General features: G+C 52.6%; 1 protein-coding gene across 2 annotated transcripts in view; it reads left to right on the forward strand.

Moving 5' to 3' along the window:
- Positions 1–8,989, forward strand: part of LOC144720395 (transcriptional enhancer factor TEF-1-like) — a 59,969-nt gene extending 50,980 nt beyond the window's left edge. For both annotated transcript variants that reach the window (XM_078597140.1, XM_078597141.1), the window contains 4 exons: positions 1,780–1,953; positions 2,336–2,476; positions 3,467–3,619; positions 4,388–8,989. In XM_078597140.1, the coding sequence (XP_078453266.1) occupies positions 1,780–1,953; positions 2,336–2,476; positions 3,467–3,619; positions 4,388–4,501 (582 nt within the window). In that variant the 3' untranslated portion in view covers positions 4,502–8,989. The remainder of the gene's footprint in view (positions 1–1,779; positions 1,954–2,335; positions 2,477–3,466; positions 3,620–4,387) is intronic.
- The last annotated feature ends 11,881 nt before the right edge of the window (positions 8,990–20,870 follow it).

Below are 20,870 nucleotides of genomic sequence, written 5' to 3' on the forward strand. Positions count from 1 at the left end.
CTTGCTCCCGACATCTGGACGAGAACCCCGCCCCCGCCTGCCCCCCCCCCTCTCCTCCACCCGCGTCTTTAAAGGCAAAAAAATTGGCCTCTTTGTGCCTGAACCCGGGGGGGGGGGGGGAATATAAATATACACGCCCGCGGTGTGCCGCTCTGATTGGCCCACACAAAGAGCCGAGGGGGATTATCCACGGGGGGGGGGGGGTGGAAATCCCTCGTTTGTAGCTCCCGCTGCACGTGTGTGTGTGCGTGCACCTAGCCTGGCACACTGGGGAGCGGTAGTGTAGCGTGTAGCGTAGCGGCTAGCGTGCCGCGCTTCAAACCCGGCGGCCCGAGTTCGATTCCCGCTCACGGCCAACCAACACCAGTGACGGATTTTATCTGAAACCGGTCGTGGGCCTCCTCTACGTCGACTTGGCCTCGATTGAGTACCTGGGGAGACAAAGGCGTCCGGGCATGGTGCTGGCCACCCACCCCCTCGTGTGATGTTCCGGCCTTAATAGGTGCTACTTGCTTATAGCACTTGCCCCAAACAGCCTGTTAAGGTTATACTCTAGGATCTGTGTCTCTGCACCTAGCCTGGCACAAAGCGCAGTGGTGACGTCACCGCTGTTGTGTGCGAATTCCTCCTCCCTCCTCCTTCCTTCTCCTCCACCCTCCACCACCTCTTCCTCCTGCTGCTGCTGCTGCTGCTGTGACCCCCATCTCTCACGTGCGTTGTGTGTGAGCGATTGCTGTGGAGAGGCTTCTTGTTGAGGGTGGTGAGTGGTGTAAGGGTGGAGGTGAGGAGGAAACGGGTGAGTGGGTGAGCTGAGTGGGGGTGGGTGAAGGGGGTGATGAGGCACGTGGGCGAGTGGGGGTTGAGTGAGTAGGGTGAGCGTTGGGGAGGGGGCGAGTGAGCTGATCGTCGTGAGAATTTGATCTTGAAAACTCACCGGGGCGAGCTGCAACAACATGACTATGCTCCTACGTGTCTTTACTTTCCCGGTCGGGTGGTGGAGGGTCTTACGACACAAACGTGGGCAGACCGTTACGATGTGGTGTCCGACACAAAGAAATACGAATTAAATTCTACTAACTTGATTTGTGTATAATGTAGTTTTTTTTGGGTTAGATCGCGTAAATGTAAACGTGTCGTTAGTTACTGGCGAAACGTCGTCCTCAGATGGTAAATGTTGTGGCGGTGTGCTGTACTAGCAACGAATTGGCACGTTCTGTTTACGTGACAAACCTGACGAATTGGCTATGTCGGGCGGTGGACGGGTTTAACGGCACGTTCATATATTTCGGCGAGCTAACCCCAAGAAACGTTGTATCATGGATGATTCTAGATTTGAAGCTTTCGTGACTGCAAGGATTCATATTCTTATGTTTTTCCGGTAAAGTCACGTAGGTAAAACATCAAAATTAATGAAAATAAAATAAAATAAAAAATCACGACGTTTCGGAGGCAACACAAGTCTCCGTCATCAGGTGGGACCGTCACAGCCGGATTAGCTGCATCAAGTGATGCAGCTAATAAAAATAAAATAAAATAAAAAATCACGACGTTTGGGAGGCAATCACGACGTTTCGGAGGCAACACAAGTCTTGTGTTGCCTCCGAAACGTCGTGATTTTTTATTTTATTTTTTATTAATTTTGATGTTTTACCTACGTGGTGACTTTACCGGAAAAAACCTAAGAATATCATGGATGATATTGGTCGCGAAAGTCTGCTACGACGTGTTAAATTGATTTGTGTGTTTGCTCTCACCCCTTGCCCCCCCCCCCCCGCCCAGTACAACAAGCACCTGTTCGTCCACATCGGGCAGTCGAGCCCCTCGCACGGGGACCCGCTGCTCGAGGCCGTGGACGTGCGCCAGATCTACGACAAGTTCCCCGAGAAGAAGGGGGGCCTCAAGGAGATGTACGACCGGGGCCCCCAGAGCGCCTTCTTCCTCGTCAAGTTCTGGGTGAGTTGGGGGGTGGGGGTCAGTGGGGGGTGGGGGGTCAAGTTCTGGGTGAGTTGGGGGGTGGGGGTCAGTGGGGGGTGGGGGGTCAAGTTCTGGGTGAGTGGTGGGGTCAAGTTCTCTGAGTGTGGGGTGGTCGGTGGATGGTCAATTTCTGGGCGATCGTGGTGGTGTGATGATGATTGACGGTGGTGATCGTGGTGGTGTCATGATGATTGATGGTGGCGATCGTGGTGGTGTGACGATGATTGATGGTGGTGATGGTGGTGGCGTGATGACGATTGACGGTCGACGACGATCGTGGTGTGATGCTGACGATCGTGTTGGCACGACGACGACGATGATGGATGGTGGCGATCATCGTGGTGGTGGCCGCGGCGTGCAGGCCGACCTGAACACGAGCACGCAGGACGACACGGGCGCCTTCTACGGCGTGACGAGCCAGTACGAGAGCGCCGACAACATGACCATCACCTGCTCCACCAAAGTGTGCTCCTTCGGCAAGCAGGTGGTGGAGAAGGTGGAGGTGAGGACTGGTGGAGGACGGCCGCCTCCGGGTTGACCGCTCGAGGGGGCCAGAGTTGACGGAAGAAGTTGGCTTATTGCGGAAGGAGGCTATTCGGAACGTTTGCCCCGATACGTTGATTCGCATTCGCCACGCTGCAAACGCGGCCCCCATCTACTCGAGCCTCCGTAATCCCCCCCCCCACGCTCCCTCCTCCCCTACGAAACCCTCCCCCCACTCGACCCTGAGCCCAGTGACCGCGGGGAGCTATCGCCCCCTCGTGGCTTAAAGGGAAGAGCCGCACAAAGTCTCGCGTGGGGACGAATCGAGTTTGCGCATTCTCATGATGATGGCAGCGGCAGCGGCAGCCACGTGGCTCAGGAGCTCGATGCCAATGTCGAGGTGCTGCTGCTGCTGGCCACGACGAGAGAGGGCTTCAGCAGAGAGAGAGTTCGTGTCGCTGCTCCTCCTGCGTTGAAGGAGCGCAGCCCATAGTGGGTTCGCTGTGCCGTCCGTAGCTTGGGTTGCATGGCCACATCTTCTTGGTTCTTTCGGTAAAGTCACGTAGAAGGGAAGTAATAAAATAATAAAAATAAAACATAATAAAATAAAATAATTCTCACGACGTTTCGGCTACAACGCAAGCAGCCTTCTTCAGGTGGCCACAGTCGCACTCCTGGGACTTGTCTTCTATGTGTCTCGTCTCTTCGCGTCTCGCTCTATGCCTGAATGTCTCCGTGAATATTGCTTGGACGTTGAGGAAGCGGGGTGGGTGAGGAGGCTGAATGTATATTGAACTTCTTTCGCACCGTACGTAGCCAACCTTGCTAATCAGAGGTGCGCGGGACCAGCCGCAACCTCCCCGGGGGGGGGGGGGGGATAGTGCCCCAGGCTCTCGCTGCAGCCACTGTATCTTCCCCTACTGAGTTTCCCGCACAAATCTCCCATGTGTGTGTGTGTGTCCCCATGCCACCACCACCCCCCCCCCCCCCCACGTGTCCCCGCACACAGACGGAGTACGCGCGCTTTGAGAACGGCCGCTTTGTGTTCCGTATCCACCGCTCCCCGATGTGCGAGTACATGATCAACTTCATCCACAAGCTCAAGCACCTGCCCGAGAAGTACATGATGAACAGCGTCCTGGAGAACTTCACCATCCTGCAGGTGCGCCCCTTCCAGCCCTCACACTCTGGTGCTGACACCACCACTACCAGCCCTGTCAGTACCACTACCAGCCCTGTCACTACCAGCCCTGTCACTACCAGCCCTGTCACTACCACTACCAGCCTTGACACCACCACTACCAGCCCTGTCACTACCAGCCCTGTCACTACCAGCCCTGTCACTACCAGCCCTGTCACTACCAGCCCTGTCACTACCACTACCAGCCCTGTCACTACCAGCCCTGTCACTACCAGCCCTGTCACTACCAGCCCTGTCACTACCAGCCTTGACACCACCACTACTAGCCCTGTCACTACCAGCCCCGTCACCACCACTACCAGCCCTGTCACTACCAGCCTTGACACTACCACTACCAGCCCTGTGACTACCAGCCTTGACACTACCACTACCAGCCCTGTCACTACCAGCCCTGTCACTACCAGCCTTGACACCACCACTACCAGCCCTGTCACTACCAGCCTTGACACCACCACTACCAGCCCTGTCACTACTAGCCCTGTCACCACCACTACCAGCCCTGTCACTACCACCACACTCGCTATAGCTGCAGCAGTCGCCCTAACCCTGGCAATTGTACATCCCTGCGTGTGTTAGCTGCCAAACCGAAAGGTAACGCCACGCCAACCTTGGTGGCGGAGTTTTTTGGTGATCTGGCTGGGACCACCGACTCACTACCACAGTCCCAGTTCCACCACAGTGGTGATTGGGATGACGATGACGACGACGACGATGTGTATCGTGGTGCAGGTGGTGACGAACAGAGACACCCAGGAGACGCTACTGTGCGTCGCCTACGTCTTCGAGGTGTCCACCAGCGAACACGGGGCACAGCATCACATCTACCGCCTCGTCAAGGACTGATGGACCACCGCCATCATCGCCTCCCCCCCCCCGTACTCCCCCCCCAACCTGCACCTGCAAGGACTCTCCCTGCTCCAGCACGTGGTCAGAGCGCTCGGGAGAGTCCACTTCGCAGCGAAGACGAGGGGGGTTATCCCTGGAGTCGAGCGGTCAAGTATCTGACGGGGAAGGGGGTCTTAGGGTGGCTGTCGTGTACGGGGGTCGAACTTTTTAGCCAGAATTTAAAGATTGCATTTTTATTATTGTTTTTATTGTTTATTTTATTGTTGTTATTTTTTTTGTAAAACGCAAATGCCAATAAGGTGTCAAATTTACTTGGACAAGCAAAGTTGCTCGTAGATTTAACACGTACGTGCGTGCACGAGTTAACACGTACGTGTGTGCACGAGTTAACACGTACGTGCGTGCACGAGTTAACACGTACGTGCGTGCACGAGTTAACACGTACGTGCGTGCACGAGTTAACACGTACGTGTGTGCAAGAGACAAAGATCCCCGTATAGATTTAACAGGCAACTCGGGCAAGTGCTGTTTGCAAGCGCCTATTAAGGCCAAGCACAGCAGACGAGGGGTGGGTGATCAGCACCCACGGCCCGGCCGCCTTTGTCTCTCGAGTGGTGATGTTTACACATCGCACCAGGTACTTATTTGAGGCTGAGTCGACCTACGGGAGGCCCAGGACCGCTTCAGATATAAAGCCGCGAATCGAACTCGGGGCGCTGGGTTAGTAGCGCGGTGCGCTAAGCACTACACCACCGCTCCCCACAAAAGACAAGCACACACATACGCGCACATTCACAGGCACACACACGTATGTTAAACTTCCTTCGCACCGTACGTAGCCAACCGTGCTAATTGTAGTCAACCAGTCAGTGGTACCCCTTTATGCTTGTGTGGATGTGACCGTGTGTGCGTGTATGAGTTCCTCCAGCGGGCAAGGCTGCGTTGGCGGGGTCATGCAGTCCACATGCTAATCGGAGTTGCGGAGTAAGAAAAGCAAACTCGTACCCGTGGCACCTGGGTCTGCCCCGTGACCTCCTGTCGGCGAGCATCCGACACTTCACGTGGCCTCGGAGTGCACCTGGCCTGGCACAAGCGCCGTGGTGACGTCGCCGCCACTTAATGGTGGCTGTTGTTTTTACTGAGCGGGAAGCGGTAGTGCAGTGGCTTGCGCAGCACTGCGCTACGAACCTGGACACCCAAGTTCGACTCCCGCTCACGACCAACGCCGGCTGTTATGTACGTGTGCTCGAATCCAGCCCTACCTTGCCCTATCGAACACTTCTTGCCAAACCGTACTTTCCCCCCCCCACCCACTGAGTCTCTTTTTATCTGGAGGGTCCTCCCGCCACGTGCCCTTTGGCCCAACGTTCCGTTGTCAAACGAGAAGTTTCAATTCCGCGCAGTGTGGACGGACACCGGAGAATCCCGGGGGGGGGGGGGGGGGGGGTTGTGCTCACGCGTCCCGCCTGCCGTACCGCAACGTTCCAGACAGCCGCCTCGCTCGCAGGCCCAGCGAATGTTGGGAGTTTTATTTTAGAATCTCCGCGTGATCCACCAACCCTTGCCTTTCGGAGCGCCGAGTCGGTCGCAGGCGTGCATAGCAACCACGGCCACCGCCAACCCACCCCTGGGAGCACAAACTGATGCATTTCCCATTGGGGTTAAAAAGTTGCGACTAAAGTGGATGTAACTACGTTGGTACAACAAAGTTGACGTGACTCGGTTGATTCAACCGAGATCTCGCGGGGAGGGTTCAATGCGAAATCATCTGGTACAACTAAGTTGACGCCACTCCGTTGAGGAGGTCCGTGTGGCGGTGCCTTCGTGCGCAGTGCCCCGGGGGAACTCAATGCCGCATGGTGCCCTCAGGGCCAGTCCAATCCTCTTGAGAACCCCCCCCCCAACACAGGTGAACTTTCCCGCCGATCCCCCCCGCCAAACCCTTTCCTAATGGATTCGCCCATGACCAAATATGGCGAGTAGAGGGCGTGACCCGGCGCTCAGCCAATCCACACACGAGCCTTAACGCCATGTGAGCCAATCAACGCCGAGCACGACCACTGGCCCTAACCCTCACCGCGTTTTACTTGTTGATGTTTAACACAGCGCCAGAGGTCGCCTCTATTTAACACAGTGCCGGAGGTCGCCTCTATTTAACACAGTGCCGGAGGTCGCCTCTATTTAACACAGTGCCAGAGGTCGCCTCTATTTAACACAGTGCCAGAGGTCGCCTCTATTTAACACAGTGCCCGAAGATGCCTCTAAGGCAGTGCCCAGGGTGTGTGTGTGTGTTCTCGCTCCAATGTTACTAGACGGTACTTTGTACCGTGTGTGTGTGTTTGTGTGAACGCAGCGGTGCCCGATTGCCCCCTCTATTTAACACGGTGATCTGTGTCGCCTATTCCTCAACCTGCATTTCCCCGACTCGTGCAGACTCAACTCACTGCAATGACCACATCGTGGTCGCTCCCGCATCGCCCGCGCGCACACCACACGCACAAAGATAAAGACAAAGATCCCCCGTATAGCCTTAACAGACTGTAGGGGCAAGTGCTGTTAGCGAGCACCTATGAAGGCCGGAACGGTACACGAACGAGGGGGTGGGTGGCCAGCACCACGCCCGATCGCCTTTGTCTCCCCAGTGGCGATGTTTACACACCGCACCAGGTACTCATTTAAGGCTGAGTCGACCTAGGGGAGGCCCAGGACCGGTTCAGATAATCGTCACTGGTGTTAGCCGTGAGCGGGAATCGAACCCGGGTCGCCAGGTTCATAGCGCAGCGCGCTAACCGCTACACTACCGCTCCCCACACACACCAACACACACCCACACACGCACACCACACACACATACACCCACACACACCAACCACCACACGCGCTCACGCGTCCGTCCCACCCAACACGCAGCCGCATCCTGCCAAACGGCCTCTCCAACAACACAACCACAACACAACAGCACAACAACAACAACAACACAACAACAACACAACGACACTCACCCCCCGCCGCGCCGTGAGCCGGACTCCAGAAATCAAAAGTTTTACCTCCCACCGAGTTAGAGCCCAATGAGCTGGGACGCTTCTTGTTTTTCTTCTCCATCCAAGTGCGACGAGGCCGGCAGTACAACATCGAAGCACGCCACGGTGGCCTGTGCATCGCTTCTCTCGCCTTGGCCACGACATTTCCAGCGTATCCTCCACCGGGGACAGACACCCGAGCTCAGATACCAACATCCCTTGAGCGTTCGATCTGTTGCTGAGCTTCCTTCGTGCACCGCACGTGGCGAGTCGTGCTCCGAGGTGGTGCTGAGTTCTAACCGCACCACGTGACACCGCAATTACCCCCCCCCCCCCCACCGTCTACCGGTCTCGCACTGCGCTCTGATTCGACTCTTTAACCACGGAGAATGAAATCGCCTCTCTTTAACACGGCGGCACTGCGTATTCAACGCGGAGTGTGCACGTGTTGTGTGTTTTAGCATCATTCTCGAATACAGCACGTCTCTTTAACACCACGTGCTTGGTGATGCTGATGCGTTGGCAGTGGGTGCACAAGCACAGTTAACAACAACAACAAACTCAATACGTGAGCAAAAAACACAATAGGTGACGTTTTGGGAAATGGCCCTTCGCAGGTCACAAACTTGTTTTTATTGACGAATACGTCGAGTGTGTACCTGTCACGGCGTGTGTCTTCTCTCTAATCACGGCGTGTGTTCCTCGTCACCGTTGACACGGAGCACGCGTCCTCCCTCCACGGTGGCGAGATGTTAACTACCTCGCCTGGTACGCAGGAGGGCATGGGTTCTATCCCGACCCAGACGACGCCTGCTGCTGTATATTTTGAGTTTGCGGTGTCTCTCTCCCCCAGTGGTCGCGTGGATTTTTCTCCGGGTCCTCCGGTTTTTCCCTCCACATTTAGAATCGACATCACGCGTTTATTTGCCAACTCGGATAAATGTGCACACGGTGATGATGAGCCACTTCGTTGAGCTATCACTTGTGATAGCCAGTTCGCTTCTGAAAAATAATTATATAGCTCAGTGGGATTTATCTGAGAAACAAATGAGGATTGTATCGCCCACTCCACACACGAAGACGACACAAAGACAAAGATGCCCCGTATCGCCTTAACAGACCGGAGGGACTCCACACTCAAAGTGCCCGTTTCTCGCACGCGCGCGCCGTGAATCTTGCCAAAAGTGCGCTTTAGCGCCCGTCGAGTAGATAGATGATGATGGTAATGATGATGATGATGGTGATGATAATGACAACGATTATGATGATGTTGACGATGATGGTAACGATTATCGTAACGATGATGACGATATTGATGATGATGATGACGATAACGGTACACATGGGCGCTTGGAACAATGTTCGCGAAGTAAAAATACACACACAGGTACACTTCGTGTGTTTGCAGATGTGCCTTTGCTAGTCAGGCTATTTGACGATGATCAAGTCACTCCTAAATGGGGGGCGGCGGGGGGGGGGGGGTTTGGGGGGCACTTAGTTAATTGATTAATTAACCCCGCGGTATCGTCACGACGGTGATGATGTTTTACTTTAATTATTATATATACAGAGAGAGAGATTGAGAGGTACTAGAATATTAATGGTTTTTCTAAAAAGCGTTTGATTTCCTTCAAACAGACGAGCTCGCGTGTGTTGTTATACATTACATGTACGTGGTGTTAATATCATGTCACTTGTTATTATTCTACCATTATTACGATTGCTATTTTAATTGTTATTATTATTATTCTAAGGTGGTGAATTTTTTTTAAACAAATATATAAATCGGTTACGCGGTAGAAGCGCCTGCAAGAGGAATTCAGAATCGGGTTGCAAACGTATCTCTCTCTCATTTTTTTGTAATAAAATATGGAAAAACGAAACTTAAAAAATATATAAATTGAAAAAAACATAAATAACCCTACAGTATATATATCTGCATCTTGGTTGACGAACGTTTAGTTTTTATCTTCAAAGAAACCTCGTAACCCCCCCCCACCCACCAACAATATCTATATTAAAATAAACAGTTGTTATCATTCATAATTGGGTTCATTTTGGGGGTCACATCGCAAGTGTACAATGTTCATTTCAAACACGAGCCTCCACCACCCGACGCAGCCAATCGAGTCAAGCTGTCCCCCGCTCGATATGTGTCGAGTTACTTGGAAATTTCATCAAAAACCAGAGGAAGATTCAATCTTGATTTGAAGCTTTCGTGACTGCGGGATTTCATACTATTCGGTAAAGTCACGCACGTGAAGTCACGTACGTGACTTTACCGAAAGAACCAAAGAGTACAGAGGAAGATTGTTGAGAAGTCCCAAGCAAAAAATCCGGACATTTATACGAATAACAATCACATAAAAGATACACACAAAAAATAATTCATTATTATACGAACCAAGTTTCGCTGGAGATGCTCACATCCCGGCATTGTCAGTTGTTGACGGAGCCCTCGGCTGTCCGCGTCGGGTGGCGAAGGGTTCTCAGCCTCGTCACTGACGCTGTACCTCCAACCCCGAAGTCACGTGGGTTGCCAATCGTGGTGGTGAATCCCGTGCGTCCAGAAACAACTCCCCTCCAGTCGCGTACTCGCAGTGGTGACGCCGTCCGTGAAGAGACCAAGCTAAAGCCAACAGGTTCCCAAGCAGCTGAAGGTCCCCCTCCCCCACCCCCATTTAGTCATGAATCAAATATCAGCTCGAATTGAACAAAGTCTTAAGAAAGGGAACGGCTAATTAACACGCGAGCGAATTCATCTCTTTGGTACCAGTCGTGTCTGTATCGCTCCGAAAAAAATGTAAACTAGTTGTCAGTTTAACACGTAGGCTTTCGCGACCAATATTGTTCATAATCAACGATTTTTGGGTTTAGATCGCGTTATTTATAAATGTGTCGTAACCCTCCACCACCCGACACGGCCAATCAGTAAAAAAAGTGTCACGTTGACAAAAGACAAATAGTTCACTGCTTTAGCCCACCGGTGTGTTGAAGCGTGAAACCACAACATTTACAATTTGAGTACGACGTTTCGCTGGTAATTGCATCCAGCATCATCGGGCAATTCGCCAGAATGGTGAATTGCCCGATGATGCTGGATGCAATTACCAGCGAAACGTCGTACTCAAATTGTAAATGTTGTGGTTTCACGCTTCAACACACCGGTGGGCTAAAGCAGTGAACTATTTGTCTTTTGTCAACGTGACACTTTTTTTACTGATTGGCCGTGTCGGGTGGTGGAGGGTTACGACACATTTATAAATAACGCGATCTAAACCCAAAAATCGTTGATTATAAACTAGTTGTGTTCGCGTTAGCAGTGGCGGCACGAATACAATTAGTGATTTTTAAAAAGTCAATACGTTCCGTATTACTGACACCACTGTGTGACATTGAACGTTATATAATAAGCGACAGTTTGGGCACTGGCCCTTCATCATTGTATGTGCTGTTTAGAAGGGGCATTGCCCGAAACGTCGCCCTATTATATATTTAAGGCCACGGTGTTATTGACGGATGCATTTACTTGTTTTGCATCTCTCTCCTCGACTCTCTGTCCGTGTCTCTTGCCTTACAATCTCTCCTCGTCTCCGCATCTTATCTAACCTTTATTTCGGTCATCTCAACCGCGAGCCACGGTCGATCCATCCACTGCTAGATTGAGGCCTGCCCGAAATGTATGTACGTTGGACTTCTTTCACGCCGTACGTCGCCAACCGTGCTAATCGGAGGTGCGGGTGAAGGACAACAAACCACGCACAACTAAAAGCAGCTCCAAACAAATTAGTTTTCAATCTCGATTTAAAAGTGCATAACTCCACTAACGTCCTAATATCGTAAGGATTTTAAAATCCATCACCACAAACTTTCATAATCGTGCCATGTAAAATAATAATCCCATAAATCACCTCCACACTCAGAGTTCATAAGTCTGAAGGGGGTCCCCCCCCCGCCTCCCTTAGCCCCTCCCGCTCTGGAATCAGCACCACCACTGTGACGTACCGTCCCACGTGACAGTGGAGCTTCGGTCACGTGCCATGACTGCATCCCCCCACCCCCTGGATTTTAATTTCAATGCCAGCCTCGCGTCGCCCGGCTTGCGACTGTCGCCGTCGATGTTGTCATGGACTTTTCACAACGATGATCGATCGATACTGCGATCGGGGTCACCCATCGACAGATTGCGTTCCGAGAGAAACCGCCGGATTTTGGTGACGTTCTTGTTCGTTACGCAAATCGCATGCAAATGATATGCAAAACGAGTCGGCCCACGTGACGTTACGGCGCACGAATCGAACAAAAACAAAACCCGAGAAACGGTGCGAACGAGACGCAGAACAACCGAGGCGGGGGATAGTCGATTATTTAAATGCGAGGATTAATCGAATCGCTGTAAGGGGTTGAGTTTGGGGGAGGGGGGGGAAGACAGGCGAACCGTTGTTTGCAACGCCCTCGCAGCCGCCCTCGTCCCCCACTCTCTCGGTCGCGCAAAGTCTCGCGAAAGTCTCTCCCCGTGTGCGATGTCTCTGGCGACCCTCAAGAGACGTGGCAGGGAGGGGGGGGGGCACGTGGGTCCCCGCTGCTGAGCCGCTCCCCGCAACCCCCGGCGCGATGGGGCGGCCTAAATCCCAAACGCCGCTCTCGAAGGCCGCGCGCAATTTGCTCGAATCGCCCAAGGGCGTCACGACGGCTTTGTCCCAGACGCGTCTGAGCGAGCGGTTGCGCGCAGCCACTCGCTCAGACGATCGCGCCTGGCGCTGCAGGGTGCGGTGCAGTGGTTGGTCCCCGGCGAGTGGTTGCGCAACCACTCGCTCCTGCCATTGTTCTCACGGGCACGGTCGTCACGTGGTTTCGCACTCGATGTTGCACGCGACGACGATGATGGCGACACACTAACAAACAAAGCGACGTCGTTTTACAAAACGCCACAAAGCTGGTCGCTACTTTTGACGCTCGAGTCCAATCTAGTCCGTCTCTTGACTGCGACCCAAACCGGTTGCGACGCGCAACCGCTCGCAACCAGTTGCGCAGACGCGTCCACACATGTAAAGCGAGTCGGGTGTGCGTGCGTGCGACCAAAAGTTGCACGCAACTTATCGCTCAGGACGTTGATCCGGGTTTAGAGAGAGAGAGGTGTGTTTGTGTTATTTGGTGCTGCAGGGATGCAGTGGAGTGGTTGGTCCCCAGTGCCTTTTGAAGGGGGCCGGGTAAAGTCGCCCAGTGCTTAATTTCAGCCAGAACGCGGTTCCTGAAATTGTATTTTGCAGCAGCAGCAGCAGCGAATGTGTCTATCCATCCATGCCTGCATGCATTTGATTGCTACAAAACCTGTCCCGATGTTAGTAATACATAGGATACACAGTTATATAGGATTATCATGAGTAGGCGTACCTTGTACTTTCAAGTGAGTGGTAGTGCCTTACGCCGATACATCCTTACTGCAGACCTGTGGCGGGCTTAAGCAGCGTTCGGGAAGAAGAAACAACTTTATATGTCGAGTGAGAAATTAAGCGCTGTAAAAAAATACTATGGAGATTATATATATGTGTGTGTGAGTGTGTGAGTGTACACGTGGCGCTCTTTGCTCGATCCCGTGACTGTGTTGACGCGTTACCAGCGACGGCTCCCATTTGTGCTCAAACTCAAGAGAACTGGTCACGGCAACAAACAAACAAAAAAACCCTCATGTTACAGTCGCTGTGTGCCAATCCACTGCTGGATGGACGAGGGGCCTCTTCTTCCCCTCCCACCCCCCACCACCCACGCTGTTGTGAGTCGTGGCGCGGGTTGTTTTTCGTGTTAAATTGTATTTAACCATTCTTCACCACGCTGCTCCGGTGCCGAGCGAGCACGAGGTGCGGGAGTTGGATTTATGTCTGCACGCTGACGGCAGCCTCTGCATCGTTCGCAGTTTAGTTTGATCCGCGGCAGCACAAAAGAAAGAGAGAGAGATGAGAGAGAGGCGACGTGGGATCTGGCCAGATTGGTTTTCTTTCTGGGCTCGAACGAGCGGGAGGCGCGTCGCTGTGGGGGTTTCTTTTTTTTAAATAAAGAAAAAAATGTATAAATAAATAAATATAACACGAGGCCTTGGCGAATTTAGGTCACACGACAAATAACAGCATCAGCAACAGACAAAGATCCCCTTCCGTGGAGCCTTCAACAGACCGTTGCTGTGCCACGTGCTGTAAGCGAGCGGGACTTGTAAAAGGCGGCACGCGAGGGGGTGGTTGGCCAGCACCACGCCCGGCCGCCTTTGTCTCCCGAGTGGCGATGTTTACACATCGCGCCAGGTACTCATTTGAGGCTGACTCGACCTAGGGGAGGCCCAGGACCGGCTCAGATAATCGTCACCGGTGTTGGTGGCCGTGGGCGGGAATCGAACTCGGGTGGCGCTGGGTTCGTGACGCAATGCGAGGCCCACGTCACCGCCGCTTCCCACACAACAACAGATAAAGGCAACGATCCCAACGTATAGCCTTCGCGGACGTTTGGGGCAAGTGCTGTTCGCGAGCACCTAACAAGAGACGCACGCACAGACACACACACGCAACTACATGATCCTAACCCCACGCCGTCTGTACTCGTGAGGTTTTGTGCCAGGTGTGTTCAAGTGTTCACCTGATGGCTTTGACCTCATTGGCCAGGTCATTCGGATGTGTCTGTGTGCGTGCGGGGAATGGGGTGGAGAGTTTGGGGGGGGGGGGACGGAGTGGGGGTATTCTGCCTTTCTTACTAATAATTATTCAAAACTAAATACGCTACAGATACAAGTACAAACTCTCGTAGGTGATCACCTCGGCTGCGTGGTCTGCACCGCCCTGCAACAAGTGTTCAACTTTTGTGGATTAAAAAAGATTTTTAAAAAACGATTTCAAGTGACTTTCAGGATCGCCCTCGATAGACTGCGCTGCGGTGGACTGCCCGTGGGTTCTTTTGTTTGACGGGTCGACTCGGTGACGTCACCGGAGCGCTGCAGAAATTCGTAAGACAAAAAAAAGTCGCGTCACATCTAACGCGGAGTCGTCGCTTTGGCTCGCGGTGACTCTCTGACGACACCGGAGCGAGGGAACGGCAGTGACGTCGCCACAGCGGCGGCCTTGAAAGTCGTCGTTAACCTGATTGACGCAGGGGCAGCACTGGAACCCACGTGACGCAGCGAGGGTTGCCACCCGTCCCTGTTTTACTCTGCCGAGATCGTCGTCTTGTTGTTGACGAGACAGCTGCTGTCCCGGGACATTTCTTAAAGGGTCCTGGTTTTTTGCGAGTTGCGTAATGTTAACACGAATCCACCACCTAAGGCAATGCATTTACAATAACAAAAATAACCCTCAACACATTCGTTAATACCACTGCATGGCCTTAAAATAGATTTTAAAAATATATAATAGTCGACGTTTCGCTCAATCGCCCTTCATAACAGATACATATCAAGAAGGGTGTCTGCCCAGAACGTCGTCTATTTTATTTTCCTCTAAGGCCACACTCGGACTTGTTGTTTTTGACGATTGTGGTGAGCTTCTTGTTGTTGAGTGTGCTAATGCACCACTGACAGACACAGCAGCAGCAGCACCACGCCAATGTATCTTGCGACGCATCTCCGTGTGGTTCTCCTCCCTCTCTGGCGGCATTGTGAGCGATACTTATTCCCGAACGGTACGTGTTGTTATTTTGTGTTGTTGTTGTTGTTATGTCAAAGATGTGGCAAGCCTCGACGCATCGCTCTGGGAAGTGTGGCTACAAGGGAAGAGCCGGGTAGCACCTTTGGATTATTGAGGTCCTGTCACCGCCGTTGCTGCTGCTGCGATGACGTTGAAATCACGTTGCGTTAACGTTACGATGACGTTGTCTCTTTGACCTGGAGGCGGCTCTTCGTTTGCGCTGCAGAACAGAGATGTTTGTTAAACTCTCGCTCTCTCTCTCTCTCTGTCCCTCTTTACTTTGCTGATATATAAAAACTGATCTTGTGATCACGGTACAACAGACATTAAATCAGTCTCGGCCTTGGGTGGTTTTCGTTGATGTGTGTGGTTGGTACTGACCCAGCACTGCTATTCGTATGCGTAAAATACAAAAAATATATTTTTTATTCTCGTGTCCACGTGGTCTTGGCCTTTGTATTTTGTCGTGTGAATGTGCAAAGTTATCTGGTGGAGTTTTGTTGACATTATTAGTATCGTCGCAATAGGTCGTGATAATCATAATAATATTGATGCTAAGCGTGCAGTTTGTAACTTGCGCAGTATTTCACTGAGCGTGGATCCATGGCGAGGAGCCGAGCTCATTGTCACTGAGACGCCAGGCGACAGAGGTGATGGGGCCTTTCAGAAAGAGGTGGGGCCTTAAGAAAGAGGTGGGGCTTTAAGAAAGAGGTGGGGCCTTAAGAAAGAGTGGGGCATTAAGACATCGATGGGGCTGTTAGAAAGAGGTGGGCCTTAAGAAAGAGGTGGGGCTTTAAGAAAGAGGTGGGGCTTTAAGAAAGAGTGGGGCATTAAGACATTGATGGGGCTTTTAGAAAGAGGTGGGCCTTTCAGAAAGACGTGGGGCCTTAAGAAAGAGGTGGGGTCTTAAGAAAGAGGTGGGGTTTTCAGAATGGATGTGGCCTTTTAATAAAGAGGTGATACCTTAATTAAGAGGTGGGCCTGAAGAAAGAGGAACGCCCTTAAGAAAGAGGTGGGACTTTCAGAAAGAGACGCGGCCTTTAAGAAAGAGGGAGGGTCTGTAAGTGCCTCTTAGAAGTCGGTGCCGACTGAACGCTGCTGCCGCCCCTGCCGCTTTGGTTGTGCAGCGGCAGGGGCAGCAGCAGCAGCGTTGGGGACGACGACGACGATCGACGAGTTCCAGACGGCGGAGGCGGCGGACGGGGGGGGGCGCTGCTCGCGGATCAAACGACGCCCGGCAGCGGCGGCTCCTTCTCCACCGCTGGATGAAGATCGCCGCCGACGACGACGACGAAGTTCGCGGCGTCGCGACGATTCGGGGCAAATCCGCGCGATGCCGGTTTCGTTTTGGCTCCCGCGTGCGCGCTGCGCGGCGCCCGTCAACCTCGGGGAGCGTGAGCGCCGCCTCCGTGGCTGTCTGGAACGCTCCTTCCGTACGATATCAGGAAGCGACCGGGAGCTGTGATACGCTTTTAATTCATCGAGATTGACATACACATTTCGATAGAAGTGATATATGTGTTTGGTTTGTTGCCCACTCCCCCCCCACCACCGCCTCCGCACCTCTGTTTAGCGCGGTTGGCTACGTACGGTGCCAATGAAGTTCTACATACAGTACACACATAGAGGTATGGGGCTAGGGCCACGCCACGTGACCGGTTAGCGCCCTGCGTCGTGTACCCCGACCGCCTTAGTTGGATTCCAGACCACGGCTCAAATCTAAGCCGGTCGTGTCTACCCATCTCACTTGGCCAGGCCACACTGACGCCATGGTGGAGCATAGTCAGAGACAAAGATCCCCCGTACAGACTGTTGGGGCAAGTGCCATAAGCGAGCACCTATGAAGGGCGGCACAGCGCACCACGGGGTGAGTGGCAAACACCACGCCCGGCCGCATTCGTCTCCCCAGCTCCGACGTGTACAGACTGTACCAGGTGTTAGTTTAAGGCTGAGTCGACCTCGGGGAGGTCCAATGAACGGTTTAATTATTCTCCACTGGCAATGGCCGTAAACGGGAATCGAACTCGGGTGACCGGGTGCGGAGTGTGGTGCGCTAACCACTGCGCCGCCGCTCCCCAAATATCGTCCATCACCACCCGCACGACCGACACGGCAATGGGGGATGGGGTGGGGGGGGGTCATCCCCCAGTGAATTAACAAAGGGCTGTAAAATGAATGAAGACTCCACTATTGAGAGCGTTATCACAGATTCATTCACGACTTGTAGCCGCAGACAGCAAGCAGTGGCGCGTTGCTAAGCGCAGTGGGCGAAAGTCGAAACCACAACGGCTATGAACCCAACATCAGTGGCTTGCATCTAAATATAAGTGTGTGTGTATGTGTGTAAGATGAGGCAATTGAGACCAGACCTCTGGGGTTCACATTAAAACACGGAAACATTAAGACCAGGGGTTCGTTGACACACAGCGGAAACAAAGCAACAGATTTTGGTGCGTAAACAAAACCAAAGAAAAAAAAAACACAGCTTGTAAAAATGTACAACGCAATCGGGAACACATATTCTAACACCCAAATGATATACACATTACACGCTAAGTGTTACAACGTACACGGCATGCGATCGCGATCAGCTGTGCTGCACCGTGCACGATTGCCAACCTGCGCTCCCCTGTAACGAGTCCAACCCCCCACCCCCGGGCACGAGACGGTCAAAGGCGCAGCCCTGAAATATCTCTCCCTCGCGCGGGTGCCCACTCCGCTAGGAGCCTCTCCCAGTCGAGGGAGCGTCCACGGGGGGTGGGGGGGGGTACGGCGACTTCCTCGCTTGACGCGTGGCGGCGTTCACACCACGGCGCGTTTGTGACTGTCACGCGGTTCTCCCATTAGGGGGGAACGCGCGCCCCCCGTTATAACGCGGTTTCTCAGCAGTCGACGACGAGCTACACGAGCTGAGCGGCTGAAGCGGAGTGATTCGGTACGCGAAATGATGCTGTAGTGCGGCCGCGTACCCTCAGTTTGTTTGTATTGCCATCTCGCCGTGTGTGTGTGTAGTGGTGGTGGTGGTGGCGCTTCATCACTCGCCAAACTGTATCGTTACATTATTTATTGGGGGGAGGGGGGTGGGGGGGTTGTTTTCACTTAACGCGGCACTTCTCATGAACGCGTCTACGACCGCGTTCAAGACGCGGACTTGCCACGCAGCGTGTGGTCCCACACCTCCACGCCGACCGGACGTGTTGGTCGAGGCTGAAGTTACCCAACACCAACACCACCACCACCACCGCCACCACCGCTACACGTGGCCTGCCGACCGCCTCGCCAGTGTTGTGTGCGCGCCTGCTGTGATCACTGCAGGGTGGAGACAGAGAGGGGGGGGGCCCGGGAGATGGACGCGAACTGGCGACTTCAGTGCATGGCAACTCGAGCGGGCTCCCCTTTTTCACACGGAATGTATTCGCTGACACGACTGCTGATGCTGCTGCGTTGGCAGTGGTGCACAGACATAATAAACCACAACAACAAACAAGACACTCAACACGTTCGTCAGTAACAACAACGAGAACAACACTCTGTGTGGCCTTAGAAAGAAAACATAACAGGCGACGTTTCAGGCAATGGCCCTGCTCCGTAGCGCATGTGACGCGGTGGTTGTGAGACTGAATTCGCGGCGTCGTGAGGGTCGCACGTGCCGCTGTGCGGCTGCAGAGCAAAACGTTGTCACGCCTCGCATCAGCTCCAAGCGACGTGGGCGTTTAAATGGTCGCTGTGCAGCTCAAATGATTGGCCCTGTGGGCATTTAAAAAAAGGAATCGGTCCTCCGGGTTGAATAGCCGAGTGATTCCTTAACGCGTGCGTTGAATGTGATTTTATATATGAACTAAACAAAAAACAATCTACATCTGATGAGAACGATGGCCCAAAGAGCCATCAAAGAACCCAAAACGGTCGGCAACAAACGGCACTATTGAAGGTGACTGCGTCAATGGGAACCCGATCTCGAACGCAGTTGATTGTTGATCGTGAGTGTTCGACTCGAGACCCCGATTGTGAAGGGTGGGTTTGGTGGTGGGGGGGAAGGGGGAGGTGGAGCGGGGGGAGAGGGAGGGGCTGGAAGTCTGACAGCTCCATTGCTGGCATCCCCCACTACCACCATCACCTGGTAGGTAATTAACGAATGAAGCGCGTGGTGTAACAGGTAGGACCGCATATATGGAGGGATTGGGCGTGAAGGCGATTAGAGAGAATTATCACTCATCTCTATCCTCCACTCCGCCGAGGGAGCGGTTCCGCTCCGCGTTTCGCTGCTGGTTTCAAATCGCAAAGTTGGATTGTCAACGCCGCAGGTGGCTTCATTCATTCGCTCGCTCTCTCGTCTTTCACTTGTTCCGGTGATCCATTCGCACATTTATGAGTCAATGCATCGCTTCGTTAATTCCATCACTCGTGAACCCATCCGTTGTGCCTTGAATTCGTGCATTAATTTGGTCATTAATAAAGTCACTCATTCATTCAAAGTAATTAATCAATTCGGTAATTCATAAAGTCACTCATTCATCCATTGATATACGTTACAATGTATATTAATTCACGTATGTATGTATGTATTTGTTATTCATTCATTTACTCATTCTATAACGCTTTCTTACATTCAGTCGCGCGTTCACTCGGTCATTCATGCATTGGTTCACTCGTTATTTCCTTCGGTCAGTCATTCAATTCTCCTTCAATCCATCATCCATTCATTCTTGAATGAAGGAGCACGCTGAGAGTGCCAGCACCAAGTGATTGGACTCCCATCGAGAGGTAAGAGATCCGACTTCAACCTCGCTAGAATATTATAAAACAATTCCGCGGTTGTAGAAATGGCCCTGGTTCTGCATGCGATCCCACGGTCCGGGTTTCCTAATTCGATTTTTTTTAACCAGGAAAACCCCCAAAAAATGTCACCCCATATTTCTAAAAAATAAATACTTAGAGACATCATGACAGTATTTTCTAGATCCTGCGGGGAAGCCTCGGTGAGTTCTAAAGGCTCTTTGAGCAGGGTCCCCCATACACTGGGACATCAATCTTTGCTAAGGTTCATCCGCACAACTGTTAACCCACCAACGGTATCCGTAACACTGAACTCCAGCCGCGTGGGTACGCGGCATGACTTTAAACACGTACACAAAGGACAAAGATCCCCCGTACAGCCTTAACAGACTGTTGGGGCAAGTGCTGTTAGCGAGAACCTATGAAGCCCAGAACGGCACACGATGGGGTGGATGGCCAGCACCACGACCGGCCGCCTTTGTCTTCCTCGTGGCGATGTTTTACACTTCGTACCACGTACTCATTTGAGGCCGGGTCGACCTAGGGGAGGCCCATGACCGGTTCAGATAATCGTCACCGGTGTTGGCCGTGAGCAGGAATCGAACTCAGGTGGCCGAGATTCGTCGAGCAGCGTGCTAACCGCTGCACTCCCGCTCCCCATAGCACAACACGCACACACGCATGCACGTTGAGATTAGGGCTGAACGATTTGGGGACAATATCTAATTGCGATTTTTCTCACAGATGTTGCGATTGCGATTTGCGATTATTTTTTAAATTCAAGCTTCAGTTCAATATTCACTGTGCAATAGATTTAAAACATGTGATGGAGCATTAACACATGATACCATCAACATTTGAACTGCTCTATATATTCTAATGCATGGGCGAGAACTTAAAAGATAT

The sequence above is a fragment of the Lampetra planeri genome, chromosome 8, assembly GCF_965212315.1.
Source record: "Lampetra planeri chromosome 8, kcLamPlan1.2.h2, whole genome shotgun sequence".
Lineage (NCBI taxonomy): Eukaryota > Metazoa > Chordata > Hyperoartia > Petromyzontiformes > Petromyzontidae > Lampetra > Lampetra planeri.